This window comes from Crassostrea angulata, chromosome 3, assembly GCF_025612915.1.
Source record: "Crassostrea angulata isolate pt1a10 chromosome 3, ASM2561291v2, whole genome shotgun sequence".
Lineage (NCBI taxonomy): Eukaryota > Metazoa > Mollusca > Bivalvia > Ostreida > Ostreidae > Magallana > Magallana angulata.
This window is the reverse complement of record NC_069113.1, coordinates 13310001-13331879: the sequence shown is the minus strand read 5'-3', so window position 1 is coordinate 13331879 and position 21879 is coordinate 13310001. Positions and strand designations below refer to the sequence as shown.

The following is a 21879-nucleotide window of genomic DNA, read 5'->3' as shown; positions in this document are numbered from 1 at the left end:
TTTCTTATCGATTGTTGAAATATTCTCAACTGAATATCGTTAGAAATTACCCTTTTGTAAACTTGTATTTTTTACATTCAAATTTATTTAATTGAAAAATATATTAAAATTGAAATTGTATTTCACGACTAAACCAAATGGGCATTTGCGCCATATCTTACCCCCCCCCCATCTTCAAATTTAACATTGTACGGTTGTAATGTTCAGTAAATTGTATTGACAATATCATATTTAGGATCCAATACCAGGTATCCTGATTACGTACATCCATTGTCCAATATAGTGCCTGGACGACAAAAGGACTTAAAGTATAGTTTGGTTTTCAAAGTCCAGCCATTTCTATATGTGTGGGCGCGGATCCACATTCCCGGGATTAGGGGGTCTGAGGGAAAATTTTCTTTGCCGGGGATGAGTGTGGGGTTTGATGGATGCTGTACACGGCTTATTTTTGTTAATATTACTTTGTAAATTTTATGGGTTTGAATTTCCCAAAGGAGCCCCCCCCCCGAATAAGTTTTGAATTATAAGTTATTAATTTCTTACTTACAAATGTATGATAGCCTAAAAATCAAACCACACTTTTTTTTTAACAAGGATGACTATACAATTAACTTAAAATTTGGTCTGGCAGAATGCGTGTTCCAAAAAAAAAGTATTACATAGGAGGAAAAATTCTTACGCCAATTTAGAATACGCAGTCCATCCTCCATATCAGCCAATGTTGTGTCACAGGCAAGTAAGGCGACCGTTACAATCATGAACATTTAAGTGTATTACATGTATTTAGTGTAACAAAAATTATATTTATTTTACTCTTAGTTAACTTATAGCAAAAAAAAAACAAAAAAAAAAAACTTTGTGGAATATTTATCATTTGTTTATACGGGAGGGGTCTATTAACACCGGGTTCGTCATACAATATATTCATTCTACATGTGCGGGAAGATTAGTTTTGACTTTTGTTTCGAAGTTCTGGACATGATCATGCTAATGGCAACCATCATTTAATCCTGATTCAGTGACTGTTATCCAATATCAGCATGGAAAACCTGAACGCTGTTCTTAAAAAGAACGAATGCTGAGTTAGAATTTAGGTTAGTTATATTATCATATATTGTATACTATAAACAGGTAAATTGTAGATATGTTATTATCATTATGTGTGGCTATAACCCTACAACGTGTACATGAATTCATATCACATTGTTGATTCTCTTAGCTAAATAAAGGTTGTATTGTACACACGGGCATAATCTCTAGTGCAGTATGACACCCATAGAACCATTTTAACAAGACCTTGGACTAAAAATGACGTGGTTTCAAGCGAAATATGCCTCTATTGCGTAGTCTTAGCTCAACATCCAGACAAATCTTCTTGATTTCAGAGCCATGGCTGAGTGGCTAGGAATGAAATAGACAGGCCTACGTCACATCATTGCTGTTTGACAAAACTACCCAAAGTCCAAGCTCTTGTTAAAATGGTTCTAATTAAGTAGCACTTTTCTATATTAGATTGTACTTATAATATGTAATAAATGCCAAATTTCGTGTTTTGATGATATAGCATGTATTTTGAAAAGTAGAATAAAGATGAATATAGTTTTTACATGAAACAAATCAACCCTCGACCAGTATATATATCATCCCTCAGGCCTAGCTTAGGCCCTCAGGCTGATATTGGAGTCTCAGGTTGATAATGGGTGTGATACAGATTTTGCCATGAATTATTCTCTCTATATGTGTGGAAATAAAGATAAAAAAATATTATGAACTTGAAATTTCTGGTTTTTGATGATTCATACACTTTGCCATTTTGAATCATACACAAAAACCCCATAGAGATTTTTTTTTAATCAGATTGAAACCCTAGCAAATAAAATTTAAATTCTAAAAAAGAATTGTTAACGGGACTGCAACTTGTTGTTCTTATCTGATCGATATAACAGTTACTTTGAAATTTTAAAATTGTTCACATAGTTTTCTCACTTAATGTGAGGTAGTCGAAATATCTCATGATTGAGATAGTACAGTGTACTTGATTGTACTAATATTCACCCATATTCTACAGATGAATTTTAAAAATGGCTTCATACCTGAGCTATGTGAGGAGAGGCTACCACACCTGCAACATTGAAGGAAAGCTGGCCTTAAAAAGATGGTCCAGGAGCAGAAGTTCTTTTCAAAGGAGTGGCTGCACAGTTAATGTCCATCAGTCCTATTTTATGTCAACTACAAGCAAAGACAAGCCAAGAGTGAATGAAATCAATATCCAAATGATTCCAGAGAAACTGCATGAACAAATTTTTCCAAAAGTAGATACAAAAGGTACTTTTTTATGCACAATAAATACACGCTCCAGCTTTAAATACTTATATATTTACATTTTCCAGTGTCCTTGACTGTGATAACAGTACAAATTTATGAATTTTATATTGTATATAGTCCAATGCATTTCATCAATGACTATTTTAATATTTAATCGTACAATTCCTGAAAATTATCTATATTTGAGTAAATAGGACTCATTCTTTGAAATATTACGAGGTGATCAAATATGGTTAGGTTGGGTTAATCTATCATTAAGCCCTTTGGGCTATGTTTATAGATAATCATTCCAACTCTAAAATTACAATTTATGGAAATTTTCTTTACTAAAATAATAGTTTAAAGCTTAACAAATGATTTTAAAAATTAAGGTGGATCTAATAGTTTATTTTGTTAACCATCCAGCCTCCTTAATCAGATTTTTAAGATGATTTTAATATTTACATGTGTTTTCATAAATATGTGTATAAAACAGATTGTTATGGTATATTTGACTTGATTTCTATCACATTAATTTTAAAGAGAAAAAGGCAGTAAGTGGATTGGATGACATCAAGAATAACCTGGCTGCACATGGTTTATGGGATAAAAACACCACAGTATTGGATGATGTGACATTTGATCTTCCAAAACTCCATGGAAACTCGGTCACCGATCACTTCTACAGCATTGCCAATCAGCAGCTAGATGGATACATACAGCTGACGCAAATGTTAATGGGAGGTCCAATTCCACCCAAACCAAAGGTGTGCTTAAGTTTCTACTCCAATGAAACAATGCTACTTTCTTTGATATAAAAATGTTTACACCTGGAAATTTATCTGTATCACAGAATTTGAGTGCATAGTTAGAGTCAGCATGAAAATCTTTAAGAAAATTGTAAAAACTATATTGGCCCCTTTATTTGATTTTAAGGGTTCTGATTTTTAGGATGTGTATGATTTTGATTCTTGCTTGGTGTTCTTTTAGGGAAGGAGGTAGTCTCTAACTACCGGTATTCAAAATGCAGTCGAAAATACAGCTGTATATAATACATTTTAGATCTGCGACAATAATCATTAATTTTTTTATCTATGCACATAGAATAATAAGATAATACACTGAACATATATAGTGTATTAATCCTTCACATTGCTGTATTGTACTATTAAAGTTGTCCATTGGCCTCTTGTTTTACATAGAGTCAGCTAGGAGGTGTTCATAAAGTGTGATAACATTGTGTGTGGATTTAATTGTAATGTACATGGTCTATCTGACTTGATATTCAGAAATGGTCCCAAAGAGCAGGCTGGACAAAGTATGATCCAAAAACAGGAAAAGCTACTGCTGTCAAATACCCAGAGGAAGACATATTTGTGTTTGATGTGGAAATTCTAGTAATGGAGGGACATTATCCTACAATGGCTACTGCTCTTTCTCCAACAAACTGGTTTGTCATAATATGTATTGATAAGAATCAACCTTTAAACTGCTTTTCAAAAAGCACTTCAATTGACCTTTTTTCGTAATGATTTTAGAGAAATTATTGGAAATTCCAGGTACTCATGGTGTTCAGAAGCAGTAACAAAGGATAAATTCCGCTGGACCAGAAACCCGAGACTTTGTGATCTGATTCCTTTGGAGTCTTCTCCAGAGGAACATGGCTGTCATCTCAAGAAAGGTCGGAAAAAGATTGTCATTGGTCATAATGTGGGATTTGATAGATCCTTTGTTAAGGAGCAGTATTACATTAAGGTATTGATTTCAGAGTTTGGTAGTTGTGTCATTAAAGTCAATTTTGTGATGAACTATCAAGTTTATCCTGGTAAATATTTTTTCGTAAGTTGACAAAAAACATTTCTTGTACCACATACTATTCAACATTTTGAAGGGACTAACTTCATTTCAGTTAAATTTATATTTGCTAAAAACAAAGCGAGAACATGTGATAATGGATTTATATTCATGTAATAGAGGATATACATGTTGTCTAATAAGAGTTTGCACTCTCATCTTTTTTTCCTTATTTATTAAGAAATCCCAGGTGCGTTTCTTAGACACCATGTCCTTACACATTGCCCTGTGTGGTATGACGAGTTTCCAACAGGTGCTGTACCAGTCCAGTAAGAAATCCACCAACAGGAAAGATGTACGGGAGTACATGGAAATGAAGTCCTCCAGGAAACAAATGGTAATGTCTTTAAATGTAAGAATATTGCATATACTACCATGCAAATCTAAATATTGTCATGAAAAGTGTTTTTGCCTTTAGTTACTAGGTACACATAATAACAAAATACAATTACATCAGTGAGAATTTGCATGTGCTCTTCTTAAATGCTTTTTAAATGTGATATATAAATAGGGGAAAAAAAGAACAGAGATTTAGTAGATTTTAGAATAACCAGACGGGGTAAAAAAGTGATGAATTTGTAATGAGAAAAAACCCATAACAATCATTAGATGTAATATAAACATGTATAACAGTCACAAGATGTAAGGTTAACTTGTTTGTAATGGTTATTTCACCCTGAAGGAATCCTCTTATACAGGTTGACAGCTACTGGACCAACGAGAGCACCATGAATAACCTGAATGATGTGTACCAGCACCACTGTGGAGGGCGGCCCCTGGAGAAAGCCACCAGGGATGTGTTCGTGAAGGGCAGCATGGCCGATGTCAGGGATATGTACCAGGTAAGTCTGACTCTGCACTGTATAATTTATATAAAGATACACACTTTTCATTATAAATAGGCATAATTTTTTCTGGATTTAATTAAAATTCTCAGTTTTGAAGATTCTATAAACGAGTTAGAGATAGAATCTAATGGTTATGTCATTTAATGTGTGTGCCGATTTTTATGAAAATGATGAAAACACAGTTGTCCAGTACTGGAAGTTTTATTAATTATTGAAGATCTTTTGTAAAATATAGTATTACAGCATTCATTAGAAACATAAGAAATGCAACATATCTTGTATATTATTGGTTTACTTCACTAGGAGCTGTGTACATATTGTGCAAGTGATGTTGAAGCAACACTCCATGTATTTAGAAAAGTGTGGCCACAGTTTCTAGAAAGGTAATTTCTAAGGCTTTTGTTTCAAAAATTTACCTACATATATACCAAGTTCCTAAAGCTATGGAGCTGTACGTAGAATAGCCCTGCATTGCATATTATTTTAATGCCTATACAGTACCGACCCAGCCTAACAGAAAATAGAGCCAAACTAAACCCTGGGTTTACTTTCAGGTCTGCATGGGGTTTACTCAGGGTTTGCTAGACAGACCCAGAGTTAACTCTGAGTAAACCCTAAGTAAACGTAGAGTAGACCCAGAGTGGACACAGAGAGTAAACCCTGATCAAAAATAGACCCCTTAAAGTAGATGTTACATGTGTATTTGGAATATACAAAAGATGGTAAGAGAATAAATGGGTCTGCTTCACATTTCAGTGCATTAAGTGGACCCTAAAAGCAAATCTAAATAAACCAAAAGTAAACCCCGAGTTGACCCAAAGTAAACCCAGAGTGGACACAAATTTTTAAAAAGCAGGCCCTGAATAAACCCCGAAAATAGACCAGGGGTTTAGTTTGGGTTTGCTCTGGTATTAGGTTGGGTCTGGTCGGTATTGTAGTTTGAACTTCTTAACAGATTTCCCAACCCTGTTACTCTGTCAGGAATGATGGAAATGGGAAGTGCCTACTTGCCAATCAATCAAAACTGGGAGAGGTATTTGAACCAGTCGGATGCTGTGTATGATGATCTACAGAATGAGTTATCCCGGTTGCTGCAGAAGTTGGCCAACGAGGCTTGTGAATTGTTGCATGACAAGAGGTACATGCGTATTTGATTTTATTTGATGTCGTGAGCTTATATTATGTTATTGTTTGAGGATAACATTTAAGTTTTCTGTGTTTGCTCTTAATAGATATGAGGAGGACCTTTGGCTTTGGGATCTAGATTGGAGTGTTAATACTTATAAACTAAACAAACCCAAAAAGAAACCCAAAGACACAAACAAGGTACATTATGCTACGAAAGAATCATAATTTTCTCTTTGTACTTTGTGACAATTTAAGTTGTGGTGAGATTTTCATATGCCTGTAAATTCCAGGAGAAAACACCAGATGAAATCCTAGAAGACATTTTGGCATCTAAAGATAGAATCCCAAAAGTTTCTCGTCACATGGTTGGGTATCCAGCGTAAGTGATACAATGAAAATATAAAAGCCATTCATCTTTTTCAAGTTTGAATCCTGAGTTTACATTGCAAGTTAATGTTTTTATCTGGTTTTCATGTTACATAAGTTTTGCTTTCATCACAATGTTAAAAAAACCCTTAATTTTCAGAAATATTTTGGATTGTAAGAATTCTGTGTCTTAACAGCTTGTCATGAATCAAGTCATTGAATGTTTACAGTTGGTACAGAGAACTGTGCCCCAGAACCTCAGACCCTGACTGGAAGCCTGGTCCCTCCCTGGTCTCCACCTCCCGCCGCATCACCCCTAAACTTCTGCGAATGACCTACAAGGGTTACCCTTTGCACTATGATGACAAATATGGCTGGGGTTACCTAATCCCAGACAAACACAAAGCTGCCTCTGACAGACAGAAGCTAGCCATGGCTGAAGAAGGGATGTCCAAATTCCCAATCGCGTAAACCTTTTATTTTTCAGTGCTTATCCTGTGTTTAATCATGAATAAATTACGTCAAACAAATTTTTAAAAGTATCCCTTCCCTCAAAACTTAAATCTCAAGATGTACAGGTACTGTTTTTACATGACTCTATGATAAAGAATTTAAGAAAATTGTCTTTCTGTGGAATAAAATCCAAACAAACCTGTGAATTTTAGCAATCCACTAGTTTGCATCATGTAGATTGGTTTCTAAATGGACAGTGCACAGATTTTTCTCTTTGTTTTAGAAACCTGTTTAAGATGTGCAATGAGTCCGTCTCGGAGGGTTTGCTGGTTCCCATGTCTGACAAGGAGCTAGAAAGCATGCTGAACACGGCCAAGGATGACATGGAGTGGACAGAGAGAGCCAAACACCTGGATGAGGCTGGTATCAAAAAGCAGGCCAAGAAAAAGGACGACATCCTTGAGGTAGGTCAAATCTTTTTTTCTATTTGAAAGTTAACACTGTGTTTATTAATGAATAGAATAGAAATTGGGCATCGCAACTGCCAGGGATGAGGCCTTAACTAAGCTCTGGCTGTTTTATAAAATTACATATTGCAAGGTAAGTATAATCTTTCAAACTAGGATGAGTAGGTGCACGTGTAATTAAATAGAAACATGCAGACATTGATGTACAGCTGTATACAAATATTTGCATGCGAGACACCTTTGTAAGCATTCTGATAAAGTCTATGTCATGAGTATTTTATGCTGTGTATCAGTCCTCTAAATAAATGTATTTCTTATTTGTAAGTATTCAGGAACACTGTTGTGAAAATGCAGTGGAATTATAAAAGTTGTGATTTAGAATATATTTGTATATATTTTGTAAAACATTTTAAGACTTTTATACATGTACATGTATTATGCTTTGTGAACTATACTAATTGTACCTTTATTTGATTGGTGTAATTGCAGGTTAAGGAGACTAAATATGATATTGGAATTCCAGGTTGCTGGTTTCAAAAGCTTCCTCACAAAGTGAGTATTTGGATTTAACCACAGATTATGGAAGTTCTGCATGTAAAATGTATATACATGTATGTGTTGTAAAACTACAACTGTATTTAAGAATACTCTTTGACCGGTATACATGTATTTAAAATGTCTATGACTTACTAGTAATTATGAATAAATTGTTTGTTTGTAGGATGGAAAAGGAAGCAATGTTGGGAACCCTCTGTCTAAGGACTTTCTGCCCCTCATAGAGACAGGTGTCCTCAAATCTCTGTTGATCACAGCAGAAAACGTTCTCAAACTGACCAAAATGTGTTCTTACTGGAAAAATAACAGAGACAGAATCTCGTGAGTAAGCAGTTGCAGATGAGAGAAATGATATTCTTCCCAACTGTGACAGCTAATTACTTGATTACTGATGAATATGTATGGCTGCAGTCATATTTCAAACAGTTACTTTTAAATGATAATCAGACATTGTTAACGGCATTTTAATAATGAAACAAGATACAGGTATACATAGTTAAGAATAATGCTAAGTCCATAAATAGTTTTAATTTTTCTATTGTTTTAATACTTTGAATACCAGGTATATACAATACAGATACATAGTTGTAATGGAACTTCAAAATCACAATTTGATTGAATATTGCATTTAAAATATTTACTGCATGATGGAACAAGAACCATATACATAAGGCCACGCAAATTTAATTTTTTGTTTGTTGTACATCTGATGAAAAAGGTATAAGCAAAAAGATAATGAAATTATTATTTTTTGTAGGCAAAAGTTTTTAGATGGTACTTGAAAATTTTTGAGTGAACAATTATATTTATCTACTTTTCTCAGCTTTAAAAATTAAAACAATTTAAAATAGGAAAAAAATAGAGCAGTTAGAACAGAAAATACAACTGAATTTTCTGGATTCGAAAAATTTCAAATATTAAATATTATCTGTATAGTTTTGTCCGACGAGCAAGAAATGAAATTCTGGTGGCCTAAGTTGTTTCTGAAAAATTCTTGTTTCTTGTAAAACATGTTTGACTTTTTTGATACACAGAGGACAGATGGCCTTGACCCTGGAGGAAGAGGACCTGCCTAGTACAGTCACCAGGTAGGCCCGGCAATTCATATACATCTTGTTTTCTGTGTACTGTTCCTTGAAAAATGCAAGTAGTACATTTATTAATAGAATACTCCAGATATTTCTTAGTCTTGCTGTAAAGGTATATATTTCTACATGTAAAACCTTTTAATACCAGCACCCGGCCCAAAACCTGAAGGGTTCTTGGCCTGCACTCACTGTGACAGTGCCTGAACTTCAGTTAAATCCTAGCTAGATAAACTGGTACACACAAGAAAAGGGAAATATCATCTTTCATTAAAATGAGATAATCATAAATCAATCTATCAAAGATGGATTGGTGTTGAATCATCAATTGTTATGTGTTTTTGGCCAGTGATCCAGATTACCACAACGATGGTATGTATGGAGCTATAGTCCCGAGGGTTGTGCCAGCAGGAACCATCACCCGGAGAGCAGTCGAAAAAACATGGATGACAGCCAGTAACGCCTATGTAAGTGTACAAAAAATCAATGTTGTCTCCCTTTTAATAACAGTTTGAATGGTTAGAAAAACATGTAGTTACACAAGAAAATTTATAATTTTTAAAAATTCTCACACCATGTGGTGGTGCAGGGATTCTTAAATAGATTAGTGATACAGAACTGTAATGTCCTGAATTGTTTTGTTGACAGGTGGACAGGGTAGGGAGTGAAATGAAGTCCATGATCCAGTCTCCCCCTGGGTACCACTTTGTAGGGGCTGATGTGGATTCCCAGGAACTGTGGATTGCGGCCGTTATAGGGGACTCCAAACACAGAATACATGGTAAAAAATGACACGGAAATTAAACAATAGTACTTTTAACACTTATTCATTACTAGTTAAGTACTTGATAAACTGTGTGATACTGTTGTAACATCATAAATGCACTTGCTATAAAGTAAAAAACTGGGTGACTAAATTTGAAGAAAAGAAAAAAAAGAACTGGATTTCTAAATAACTATTTGTGCTCATTGTTTTTGTTTTAAACCTTAAAGATGTGTTGAATTTATACAAATTTCCTTGGCACCATGCATATTGTGGCTTACAAGGTTACAATGTACAATATATATTACACAGTTATTCTAATTGTTACTTGCACTGACCAATCACAATACATGTTACATTGGAGACTTGATGATTACAGGCTCCACCCCTTTTGGCTGGATGACTCTCCAGGGAAATAAGACTGATAAGACAGATCTACACAGCAAGACTGCAGAGACAGCGGGGATCTCTAGGGACCATGCCAAAGTAAGAAATGGTGGACTCTAATTGTAATGATAGGACACATTTTTAAGTGAAGCAAAAAACTTAACTATGAGAGGACAAGTTATAGATATATGGTGAAAAAACGGTTACAGCCAACAATTTTATATCAAATTCATGCTAAAATATAAGTTGATTTCATATGCTTATCTTAAAATGCATTATATCTTAATAGATAAAACACAATCTATTTATAGCAATACTTTGCACGTTGCTGTAAGTGTGTATTCACTATATTCACTTGTAATACTGTTTCTTTAGATCCTGAACTATGGTAGAATTTATGGAGCAGGACAAAAGTTTGCAGAGACTTTGCTGATGAATTTTAATCATAATCTGTTGCCTACAGAAGCATCAGCCAAAGCCAGGAAACTGTATGAAACAACTAAAGGTAAAAGGTTAGTATCAGTGTGAGGCATGAAAACAAAAGGTCAGAGGTCAGCAATACAAACATTTCACAATTAAATGGCAGAGGTCAATAGCAGTTAAATTTAGGTAAAAACAAGATGAAATGGAAATAATTGAGGATGAAAGGTTTTTCAAACCTTTTTCTGATGAATTTGAAGCAAAGGTATCTCAATAACACTGTAAAACTTTAAGTGTGAAAGAATATGATTTTTGAATTGTAAAGTTTCTCTATTGAAAATTATAATTTGTGTGAAATTTTTTTTTAGGAAACGTGGAGAGAAAGTTTGGGAGGGAGGAACGTAAGTAAATGATAATTACTTGTACATATACATAGAATTAAAATTTAAAATCAATGAAATAAAAACGGATGTTTCAGGGATAATTTTGATATAACATAACAAAAAAAAAGTTTTGTAATTTTGAGCAGGTAAAATGCTAGATTAGAATCAGTGAGGATTATTTTAGAATGCTATAATATCATTTATTGATGTACTTTTATTTCTGTTGTGTACATGTGTTGCTAAAATGTATTTAAATTCAAAGACTTGTTATTTTAACAAACAGGTAGAAATTTATAAAGCTTTGCACTGAATAACATAAATTATAAATTATTGCATTGATTTACTAAAAAGTAAAGATATGATTTATTATTTTTGACAACAAACAGATCTATAAATGATGGCAGGTAACGTTTATATATAAAAGGTCAATTAAAATCATCATTTTTTTAAAATCTTAATACATATATAGATTAGTTTTATTGCAGTACAATTAAGGTGAAGTCATTGGTGTGTCATATTTTTCTAAATGGATTTTCTGGTTAAAACCTCATATTTTTGATAGGTTTATAAACTTATGTCTAATTTCATCATTCATCAAAATATTAAGAAAATCCATTCAATTTTTTTTTCTGGTTCATACATCATGATTGCTGTGTGAATTTATACAAGTGTCATTTTTGCTTTAATGCTTTTGATTCTTGCTGCGATTAAACAGTATTTCTATCTCTGATTTTTTGTAAATAGGAAACTATCAAAATAGATTAAACACTTTCTTTTGATGTTTTGCTTTCATAAATTATTATTATAAATGTACATGTAGAAGCACAACAATGAATATCTTTGATTTTATCACAAAGACCTATTTCTTCCAACACATTTTTTCAATGTAACATGTACTTTAAAACTTATTAAACTATAGCTTTAAAATGTTTACATAAATAATTAAAATTTTCAAATTATTTGGAAAACTAAAAATATGAATTAATATTAAAATCAAATCTTTTTTATGATGATTACATACACTTAATGATAATATTTTAATATTTAAAAAAAATAAGAATTTAATATAATAAAATGAAAAGATAATATGTATGTGATTTTCTATTTTATAAATAGCAGATTTTAACTTTATAAAACTGGTACACCTAAAGGTTTGTAAAAGTCTAAAATTGTTTTGGTATCATTACAATTGTACATTTACATTTAGCTGTTTATAGATCATAACAAATATTTGGTTTATCTGGCAGTGAGAGTGAGATGTTTAACATGTTAGAGTCCATAGCCCGGTCAGCCTCCCCAAAGACACCAGTCCTAAAGGCCTCCATCAGTAAAGTGTTGGAACCTGAGATCATTGGGGACGAGGTGAGCCAGTGTTTTAATGGGTGTGAAAGTGGTTAAAGGCCATCACCATTTTTCCTGGTGTATAGAAATGATCACCACAAAATTTTGGCTCACAGGGAATGAATACCTATCAATATCTTAAATGTGTCTTTGTGTAATCATCTTTATGATTTAATGTTTTTCTTAAACCATTAAATCTACCAATACTTGGTTAATTTTAATTTACTTATAACTATAAGTTATTATTTCTCTCAAATTTCAATTTAGTCTTTACTAAATGATCTGCTTCTGTTGTTTAGGACAAATCACACCAACTGACTTGTAATTTTTTGAATTTAAGAAGAATGGTGTTGACTGATAATTTAAAGGTTTATATTTCGACAATTTGCTGATTGTTTTCAGTTTATGACGAGCCGCATTAACTGGGTGGTGCAGAGCTCGGCAGTGGACTACCTCCACCTGATGCTGGTGTGTATGAACTGGCTCTGTAACCAGTATGACATCGACGCGCGGTTCTCCATCAGTATCCACGACGAGGTGCGCTACCTGGTGTCCAGTAAGGACCGGTACAGGGCGGTTCTGGCTCTACAGATCACCAATCTTCTCACCCGTAGCATGTTTGCTCGAGCTCTAGGAATGAACGATCTACCTCTGGTGAGCATAACGAATTCGATATAAACATCTTTATTGATAGATTAATAGGTTTGAGAAACTAGCAAAGCCCAGTACGGTAAATAAATCCTCTCCAAAATACAAAACCAAGTAATGCAATGCTTAAAAGTTACGCCTGGATGAGTGGAGAATCAAAATATTAAGAAAAGGGGTCATAATTTTCTTCAACTAATCAAAATTTGTCCTTCTTCATTACTGTTGGAAGAAGCAACAATAACAAAATGCCAATTTCATTCAATGCACTTTAAGCCTTTTCTGTTTTTAAATGTCTGCAGAAACTGAAAACCTCTTACTATGCACACATTGCATATCTATTGTTTTCCTGATCGAGATTTTGTACTTTTCTCAGAGATGCGAACACCTTGATTAAATGTTATTATTATTCTTCAATATGATTATTCTATATAACGCGACATCTGATTGGTTCTAGACAATCACGTGACTGGGCGACAAAACGTCAAGTCTCCCGGGGAATAAATATCATGTCTCATCTCTTCGGAAATCTCAGTTTTTTTCATGCCAAAGGTATGAAAAAGCCAATATGAGCATACAGTGTTAACAAATATGATAAAATCAAAAATATCTTATTATTTAAATGCTACAAAAAAATCAATTTTACTATTTTTGATTCGAATTTATGAAAACAAAGATAGACAATCAGAAAAAAAATCCAAAAACATGACGTTATTGATTTCGACAAGTCAAAAATTTATTAAAAATTGACGTATGTTGTATAATCATGTTCAGTATAATAAAACTTTTATTGCATGAATGTTTGGGAAATATGAAGATTTATTCCCCCAGAAAAATTATATTTCCCTCGGGCAAAGCCCTCAGGAAATATGATTTTTCTTGGGGGAATAAATCTTCATATTTCCCTCACCATCATGCAATAAATGTATAATATTAGTTCAATTTTTTCTGACAGAGTTTTGTGAGTCGCAGTTTGATTGGTTTAATTAAAAGGTCATTCGGACATGACCTTTTAGTGGGTTTTTTTCAGACACTAGAGACCATAGCAAATCATAGCTACAATATATGTGTACATTTACATGTACTTCTAAAAAAATATTTTTTATTATATTGTATGCTGAAACAGCTTTTGATCTATTAGCAAATGAATTAATTTATGATTTTAGATACAAAGAAGAGGTGCTTTGTTTATATAATTCTCCGAGATATTGTATTTTCAGTCTGTTGCCTTCTTCAGCAAAGTGGATATTGACCAGTGTCTGAGGAAAGAAGTGGGTCTGGAATGTAAAACTCCGTCCAACCCTAGTGGTATGGAGAGAGCTTACAACATCCCTTTTGGTGAGTCAAGACTTTCACTAACTTTATTTTACATGTTGATTCATGAAAGGTCAAAGTTGTAAATTGTTAAAATGGTAAAATTGGTGAATTAAAAAAAAACAGTACAAAGATACCGTGATTGTAAAGTTAACAATACGTGATTACCGGTACTTGTATATCGCTCACATTAAATTTTGAAGATATGGTATGTGTAACTTATGAGCCCTTTAAATGTACCGATATCTTATTCATTTCCCCTTTTTTAAACATTAATTTGCTTCAGTTAATATGTTAGTATTCTTAAGTGACAGCAACTTTACAAGATATTCATGCATATTCACTCAACTGAAAGCCAAGGTGATGGTTATAAGTACATGTACAATACCTCAGCTCCTTGTTACCACTAAGCAGAGTAAGTTTGATTACTTTCCACCCCAGATTTCTTTAATTAGATTTATGCAGCTGGATGAGTTTTTCACAATTTCAATTATAGATTCGGTTATTTACGATCCCTTTTCCTAAGGGTTGACACAAAGATTTCAATCTTAGAATATCAGGCCTTAGGGCTGTTTTGGAAACCTGCCAGATTTTCATATCCTTTTCAGAATTTGTATTTCTGCATATAGTGTTCAATTTTTTTTATATAGCATTTTTTACAATGCATTAATTGAAATTGATTTCTATTTCAATGCCAGATCCCTCTAAAATTACAGTCTATGTGATGGAGAAGAATTTTTTTGTCATAAGTTGTTAAGGAGGCTTGTGGTCAACAAATTAACCATGTTAAGATCTTCCTTAAATTTTTAGATATGATGTCTTATACTATAAACTATTATAATGATAAAGAAAACGTTCATATATTTTGCCTTTTAAATTTGGGCATTTTCATATATTCTTATACAAAGCTCTCCTTTTAAAGGAGATCAATACAGTCTAAAAATGGCCACAACCATCGAGCCCTCTTAAATGTATTCTCTGATGCTAAGTAAACTGTTCATAACTATCTGGTATATACATTTTACTGTACATGAGCGAGGCAAACTTGGAATGTGGAAAAGCGAATTTTGTGTTTTAATTGCAACTCTAATATATTCAAAGTAAAATTTCTTACATGCCCACAATTCGGGCAATAAATCAAATATATTCCTTAAAAAGGTTACTCAAATCAATGAAATATGAACCAAATCCAATCTCATGGAATGTGCCAGTTGTGCCCATAAACTAATTTACACTGCAAATTAAGGTGCATTTCTTGTGGGAATGTTTTAGCTATTTTGGGGGAATCAGATCTTGGACCCGCTGTGTCTGTTCTTCTCTGCAATATTACGATATTTATTTTTAACATATGGGTCTTTTAATTAAAATATGGATTATTCATTACCAAACCAAACCACAACATTCTTGACGAAGCATTGATATGTATGCATATTCTAAAGAAAAAATAATTTTCTTTCAAATTTCAGTCTCGGAAATGCAGTCCTTCAGGCTTCGATGAATGTTGATTTATATTATTGGCGATATCACATGTACTTGTACATAATACTATTTTGACCTAAGTATTCTGTCTCAAAAGCCAGTTAACTCATGAAGATGACCACTTTTCTCACAAGTTGACGAAATTTTTAATGAACTGCATTCTGTATTTGAGGCTGGCCCTGGCATTTTGTTGGGATCAGCGGTGCACACATGACGTTTACAGCATGTCTGGTTCACCACATGCTATTTTTCGCTGCAACTTCTCATTTTATTTCAGGCGAGGGACAAGACATTTACCAGACATTACAAATCACGAACGGGTCGCTTAGTGCTGCGGAGGAATTGCAAGAAAGAAAGACAGAATTTGCCTAAAAGTGAATTTTAAATAGTTCTGACGCGTTTTAGACAGGGATATATGCTTAATTTACTTTTTATTTGCATTGGCGTAATTTGTACCGTTCCCACTGATAGGAGCTATGTTCGTTTTTATAACGAAATCTTGTTATATTCAAATCCTTGGACCGGTGCTAAAAATGTTTTGTTTGTTTAGAGCTGGACACTCTCACAGGTTGAGAAGTTTTAACCCTTTTGTTGTTGTTTATTTGCACTGCTCGCTGTAGTGCATACCGTTATAACTACTTTTTGCAAAAGTATATTGTAATTTCAATAAAAGTACAAAAACTTCACGTTTTGTTGGTGCCTTTTGATTGATACGCATTTATCAGAACAAAGTAGACGTTAATTTTGAAGAATGCCGTCATATAAGTGACAAGGTGTCAGTTTTTGGAGCTGCAAAATAACAGTACAAGCCATATGTGTGGTATTATTTATTCATAAACACATAGGGATGACGGGACTGCAAAACAGTTGGATTTCTTTTTGACAGCAAGTAAAAATAAATTAACAGTTTTATGTTTCGCATGATCGAGATGAAACAGGAATGTCTCTGGGAGAGAAGGCAATGACATTGATTTTCCGTACACTCCACCTATTGCTCTATTTTTTGCCATGCTATTTTCAGTTTTCTATTAAAGCCTACCATATGTTGTATAATAAACTGTCACCAGAGTGGCGTTAGCTGACCACGTGACGTATGATCCTATTAATCTTGATGAACTTTAATTGTAAACGGCGATTAATATCTCTACTTGTGAAGAAGAAGTCTACAGAAATCCTTCACCAACACACTACAAAAGATAGGTTTTCACTTTCTTTTTTCTTTCACGTTCTTTTTTTTTCACATGGTAAGACCGAACGTTTCCGGGTTTGAGAGCTTCAACACAAATCGGTGGACCGACTAAACCTCTCATCAATTAAACTTTTACTAGAAAGTAACAGGATTTTGGTCAAGATGGAGAGCCCATATCTCCAAAATAGTATAAAACAGTCGTTTTTCCGTGTTCTTTACAGCTTAAAGATCAAAGAACCAGGAATATTTTTGTGACATGCAGAAGAATTCTGTATCACCTCTTCATTAGCGAGCACCTCATTAGCATATCCACAAAGGTTTTTTTCTCCCTCTTTTATATACTTCCTGATTCGGTCGTTGAATTTGTTGTTTGGGCGCTAGTGGTAGTGGTTTCTGTGATTACAGAAGATACACCGTCTGAAGTGTTGTCCATTTTAACACAGTTTGTCTTGGTTGTATCGTAGCAATAACCTGCACCACAGTTGATCTTGTAGACCCGCGGTCCGCCCACATAGCAGTATATCACACCGTTACAGCTCTCGTAAGGGTGGGGGTAAAGGGCGTACGTATTCTTGTCATCGCAGTATGTTTCTGAAAAAAAATATATTTAATACATAAATTATACTTGAACTTGTACAGGTTAATTACACTTTTTTTCTGCCATCTCCACTACGTAATCGAATTTTTACTTATTTATGTTGACAACATTTCGGATGATTGGTAAATAGTAGATACATGTAGAACAAGTTGAAAAAATAAAAATAAGAATTTGAAATCTTTGGAATCGTCTAAATACTTACTTGGAATGACGTGAAATTCGGCTTCTGCTGTATAGGTTTTGATGACGTTATTATGATAGGAAGTGACCTCACACATAAACACCGATCCATTATCGTGCATCTTGGACACCATCGTCAGGGTACTCTCTATTTGGAGGGAGCATCCGGTCCACGTCCGGGTAATGTTAGGGCTCAGACTAAGGTTAAAGTATTTATCCAATCCAGGCGGCCGGAACTTGTAAGCGATTGTGACGTTCGGTTCGTTCAGTTCCATGGAACATTTGATGGTGGCTGCGTTATTTTCAACGACGCTTGTCGATACTGTTAGTTTGGGTTTTGAGTCTTTTTTATTGACGGCTGAAAAGATGAAAAACAACGATATTCTGTTATTATGAAAATAAACAAAAAAACCACTAAGCTATGAAAAAGATCTTCATATTGCAGAAATGCAAAGTAGGTGACTTGCAAAGAATTATTTACATTTTTATACGTGATATGTCACATATGAATCATGGATATACGAAAAGGTACAACGGCACGGCGTCAACCTTGGTGCCTTTACATGTACATGTAAATCTTTGTACGTCAGATCTCAAACAAGTTTTTTAATCCCCATTTTCTTAATTTAAACACGGAGAGAAATTTGATATTCATATTTTGTATTTCACTTGTAGACAAAACTTAGTAATAGCAGCATTTTTGAAAATTTGCTATAAAACATTTTTCAAAAATTTAATTAGTATATAAAGAATGTAGTGAATGCTATTTTTTTCCATTGTTTGTATGATAGATGAACACACAGAAGGAAACAAACGATGACAGAAGTTGGTCACAAGGATGAAACAGTTAGAGACCAAGGTCTCATTACATCGCTAGCTCTAGATGTCACTCTCTCTTCTCCGTTGTTTTTGAGTACCTAAATACATTGTAGTTGCACTCTTCTAATACAATGTGTTATATTATTATACGTTCATGTTAAATACTGAAATCTGATTGGTTTGATAATCCGTTCTATTACCCTCAGCGTTAGCAACACACTTAGCAACGGGTAACACAACGAATTGTTACATGCGCGTAAACTATGCGCGTACGGTTCGCCAAAGAATTCACGTCATTCATATATAAAAGTAGTAAAGTTTTCTTTAAAATTAAGACATTCAGTATAATAAAATAAATAGTGCCCGTTTAGGAGGGTAAGAGTTGAAATTGACACCCCTCGAAAACCATTGTCAACCTCCACTTCGCGTCGGTTGACAATAGTTTTCTCGGGGTGTCAATTTCAACTCTTACCCTCCTAAACGGGCACTATTTATATATTGTTATCTATTTTTTTCTGAACTTATTCTATAATAGCAACTGCATGTAACATTTATAAAATTCAGTTACCTAGTAGCATTTAATTATTCTACCTACATGTACTAACAGAAGAAATTTAGAAACTACTGCGGTTACACCACAGTATAATAATTACATTAATAGCTTTAATCAAGGATCGTTTAACATAAATGATGTTTCCTGCCAATTCGCCTTGATCGCGGTCGAAATTGTTTCCGCTTATTTTTAAGCAGAGGTGAATGTTTTATAAAATGCGAAGACGTCAATTATCTGGCTTTGATAACTCACATTCAACATTTTAAAAAAAACTTCAGTGATTATTTCAGGGGTGCTAAATGTAGACTTTATAATACACTGCAGTCTGATACTGCAGCTTTATTTCAATCAAAGTACCTTTGACAGCGGTGGTATTTTGGTAGTTTCCCCCAGGTAAAGCTAACCGACAGGTGTATCTTCCCAGGTATGAACAGTCCACCTCTTTAGAGTGAATGGTCAGTAACAGTGCGTCCTCTTTATAGCTGACCTCTGACGTGAAGTTGGAGTTGATGTTTACGCTTGGTGATCCTAGATTCCAACTAACCACGACCAGTGTTGTAGATTTGGTGTCTTCTAATTCATGGGAGATGCTCATTTCCTGCCAATTTCTGGCGTACATTGTGACACACTTGATGGTTAAGATGGAGTTGGAATAGGGAAGATCGATGTCGTTACTTTGGACGGATAAAGCTAAGAAAAAATTATACAGTATTTGAATGCATGAAGAAGTAGATGCAGTTTTGTTATAATTAGTCCAATTTAAATTGAAACAAGTATATTTTAGATTTAACGGGTGAGGTCCTCAGATAAGTTATCCCAAGATGAAATAATGACGCTATATATAGTAAAATCAATGAGATTGCTATGCACTGGCAATGCTGTCGAAATACACATTGAACAGCGTGGATCCTAATAGTGGGGTAGCTTACTTGGTCTGAGCGGGTACTCGGTGACAGTTTCTGTGGTTCCTTGAGAAACTGACTTGGTTGTTTGTGACGTTTGGTCGCTAGAAGCGGAGGCAGTGGAAGTCCGAGAGCTCGTTGAGGTAGTTTGAGTTTGAGACGTTTCCTTTTGATCTGAAACACCGAAGTATTAAAATCACATTGTTATCAGTTTTAACGAAGAACGGTCTTTTATCTTTTGGGATTGTTGATTTTAAAAGAGTTAATGCTGCATGCGGTAAATAGACTGGATTACCGGTGGTTGTGTAGTCGGTCTTTGTTTTACTTCCGGTGGTCACTGTACCTGTCGTCTGCTCACTTACAGAGGGTTGTCGGCTGACGACTTTTGTCGTCTGCTTGTTCGAGTGAACTTCTGTTGAAGATATTGTCGTTGGCACGAACGGCGATGATCCTAAAAAAATGAGACGTTCCGATATATTAGAATATACATTGTACTAAGACTTAGTTGAAAATTCTACTGCTGAAAACAGAAAAGGCCATAAACGTCACCAATTTCTCGAAACTGAAATATGAACGTTTTTAAAAAAGTAAATAAAAGCATGTAGATTAAGTTAAAGGGACTTGGACACGATTTAAGATCAAAAATTTTATTTTTATTTTTTAAGTATAAAATGCTTAACTGGTGTATTTTAAATAATTGACCAAAGTATTGAATGTTAAAGTCAAGCTACAAGTGAGATACAGACGTACGAAACAGTTGTTATGTAAACAAAGCTCGAGTCTTATAGTTGTTTACAAAAAATGTAATGTAGAGAATTACCATTTCTTCGACAAAATGACAAGTAAAAACTAATTAAACTAATTCAGTATCTTCATAAATACAATTATCAACAAAAGAAAGATACATGTGATTGAAATTACACCAATACAACACATATGTAAACAAGAGGCCCATGGGCCACATCGCTCACCTGAACAGCAGTTCCTTGTAACATTACATTTCGTAGCATATGCTTTTTCTATTTTAAACATTGAACCCCTTTCTGGGGACCCAGTTATGGTCCGAGGTTTATGGTTGGCTTGAACAACATAAATAGTAACATAGGAATGAAAATATGTAGCACTGCGGTGGGACCGCACGTACACAACCTGAAAAACTGAACGTAGAAGAGTTCCACTTCAAGAGGAATAACTCTCAGACTGTACAGAACATCAAGAAAGATAACTCTTGGTTCCACTACATTAGAGTTTACACAATTTGAGGATCCTTGCATAGTAATCTCACAAACTGTAGCATTATAGTTCTCGAGAAAAACTTTTTAAAAACATTTTCAATATATCTTTCTATGTTAAACTTTGAACCCCTCTTGGGGCCACAGTATTAGTCCAGTGCTAAAGTTTTTATTATTTGGAATCTACATTATTTAAGGATGCTTGCATAGTTATCTCACAAGCTGAAGCATTATAGTTCCCAAGAAAAAGATTTTTCAACATTTTCCCTCTTTATTTCTATGCTAAACTTTGAACACCTCTTGGGGCCCCAGTATTAGATTGAGGTCACGGCTTTTATAATTTTGAATCTACACTTTTTGAGGGTGCTTACGTAGTTATCTGACAAATTGATGCATTGTAGTTCTCGAAAAGAAGATTTTTAAACATTTTCCATATATACCGGTACTTCTACATTTAACTTTAAACCCATCTTGGGTCCCTAGTATTAGTCAAGGGGTCACTATTTTAAAACTGTCGAACCTTCATTATCCAAGGTTGTATGCATGATAGTAATCTCACAAATTGAAGCATTGTAGTTCTCGAGAAGAAGATTTTTTAACATGTTACCTTTATA

At 34.1% G+C, this 21879-nt stretch overlaps 2 protein-coding genes across 3 annotated transcripts in view; one reads left to right on the top strand and one right to left on the bottom strand.

Moving 5' to 3' along the window:
- Positions 1-945: 945 nt before the first annotated feature.
- LOC128176685 (DNA polymerase subunit gamma-1-like) lies at positions 946-16478 on the top strand. Its single transcript, XM_052843181.1, has 26 exons — positions 946-1094; positions 2069-2325; positions 2848-3071; positions 3594-3754; positions 3864-4059; positions 4340-4495; positions 4857-5000; positions 5310-5389; positions 5962-6144; positions 6239-6332; positions 6425-6513; positions 6731-6967; positions 7237-7417; positions 7910-7972; positions 8142-8296; positions 9010-9063; positions 9410-9527; positions 9709-9841; positions 10203-10309; positions 10586-10722; positions 10999-11031; positions 11400-11417; positions 12261-12375; positions 12757-13008; positions 14220-14337; positions 16070-16478. The coding sequence occupies exons 2-26, from the start codon at positions 2082-2084 to the stop codon at positions 16162-16164; spliced, it is 3387 nt and encodes a 1128-aa protein (XP_052699141.1). The 5' UTR covers positions 946-1094; positions 2069-2081; the 3' UTR covers positions 16165-16478.
- Positions 16479-16604: 126 nt separating this feature from the next.
- Positions 16605-21879, bottom strand: part of LOC128176684 (location of vulva defective 1-like) — an 11706-nt gene continuing 6431 nt past the window's right edge. For both annotated transcript variants that reach the window (XM_052843179.1, XM_052843180.1), the window contains exons 5-9: positions 20329-20484; positions 20061-20207; positions 19489-19821; positions 17782-18117; positions 16605-17572 (exon numbers count right to left, since the gene is read on the bottom strand). In XM_052843179.1, coding sequence (XP_052699139.1) covers positions 17316-17572; positions 17782-18117; positions 19489-19821; positions 20061-20207; positions 20329-20484 — 1229 coding nt within the window. In that variant the 3' untranslated portion in view covers positions 16605-17315. The remainder of the gene's footprint in view (positions 17573-17781; positions 18118-19488; positions 19822-20060; positions 20208-20328; positions 20485-21879) is intronic.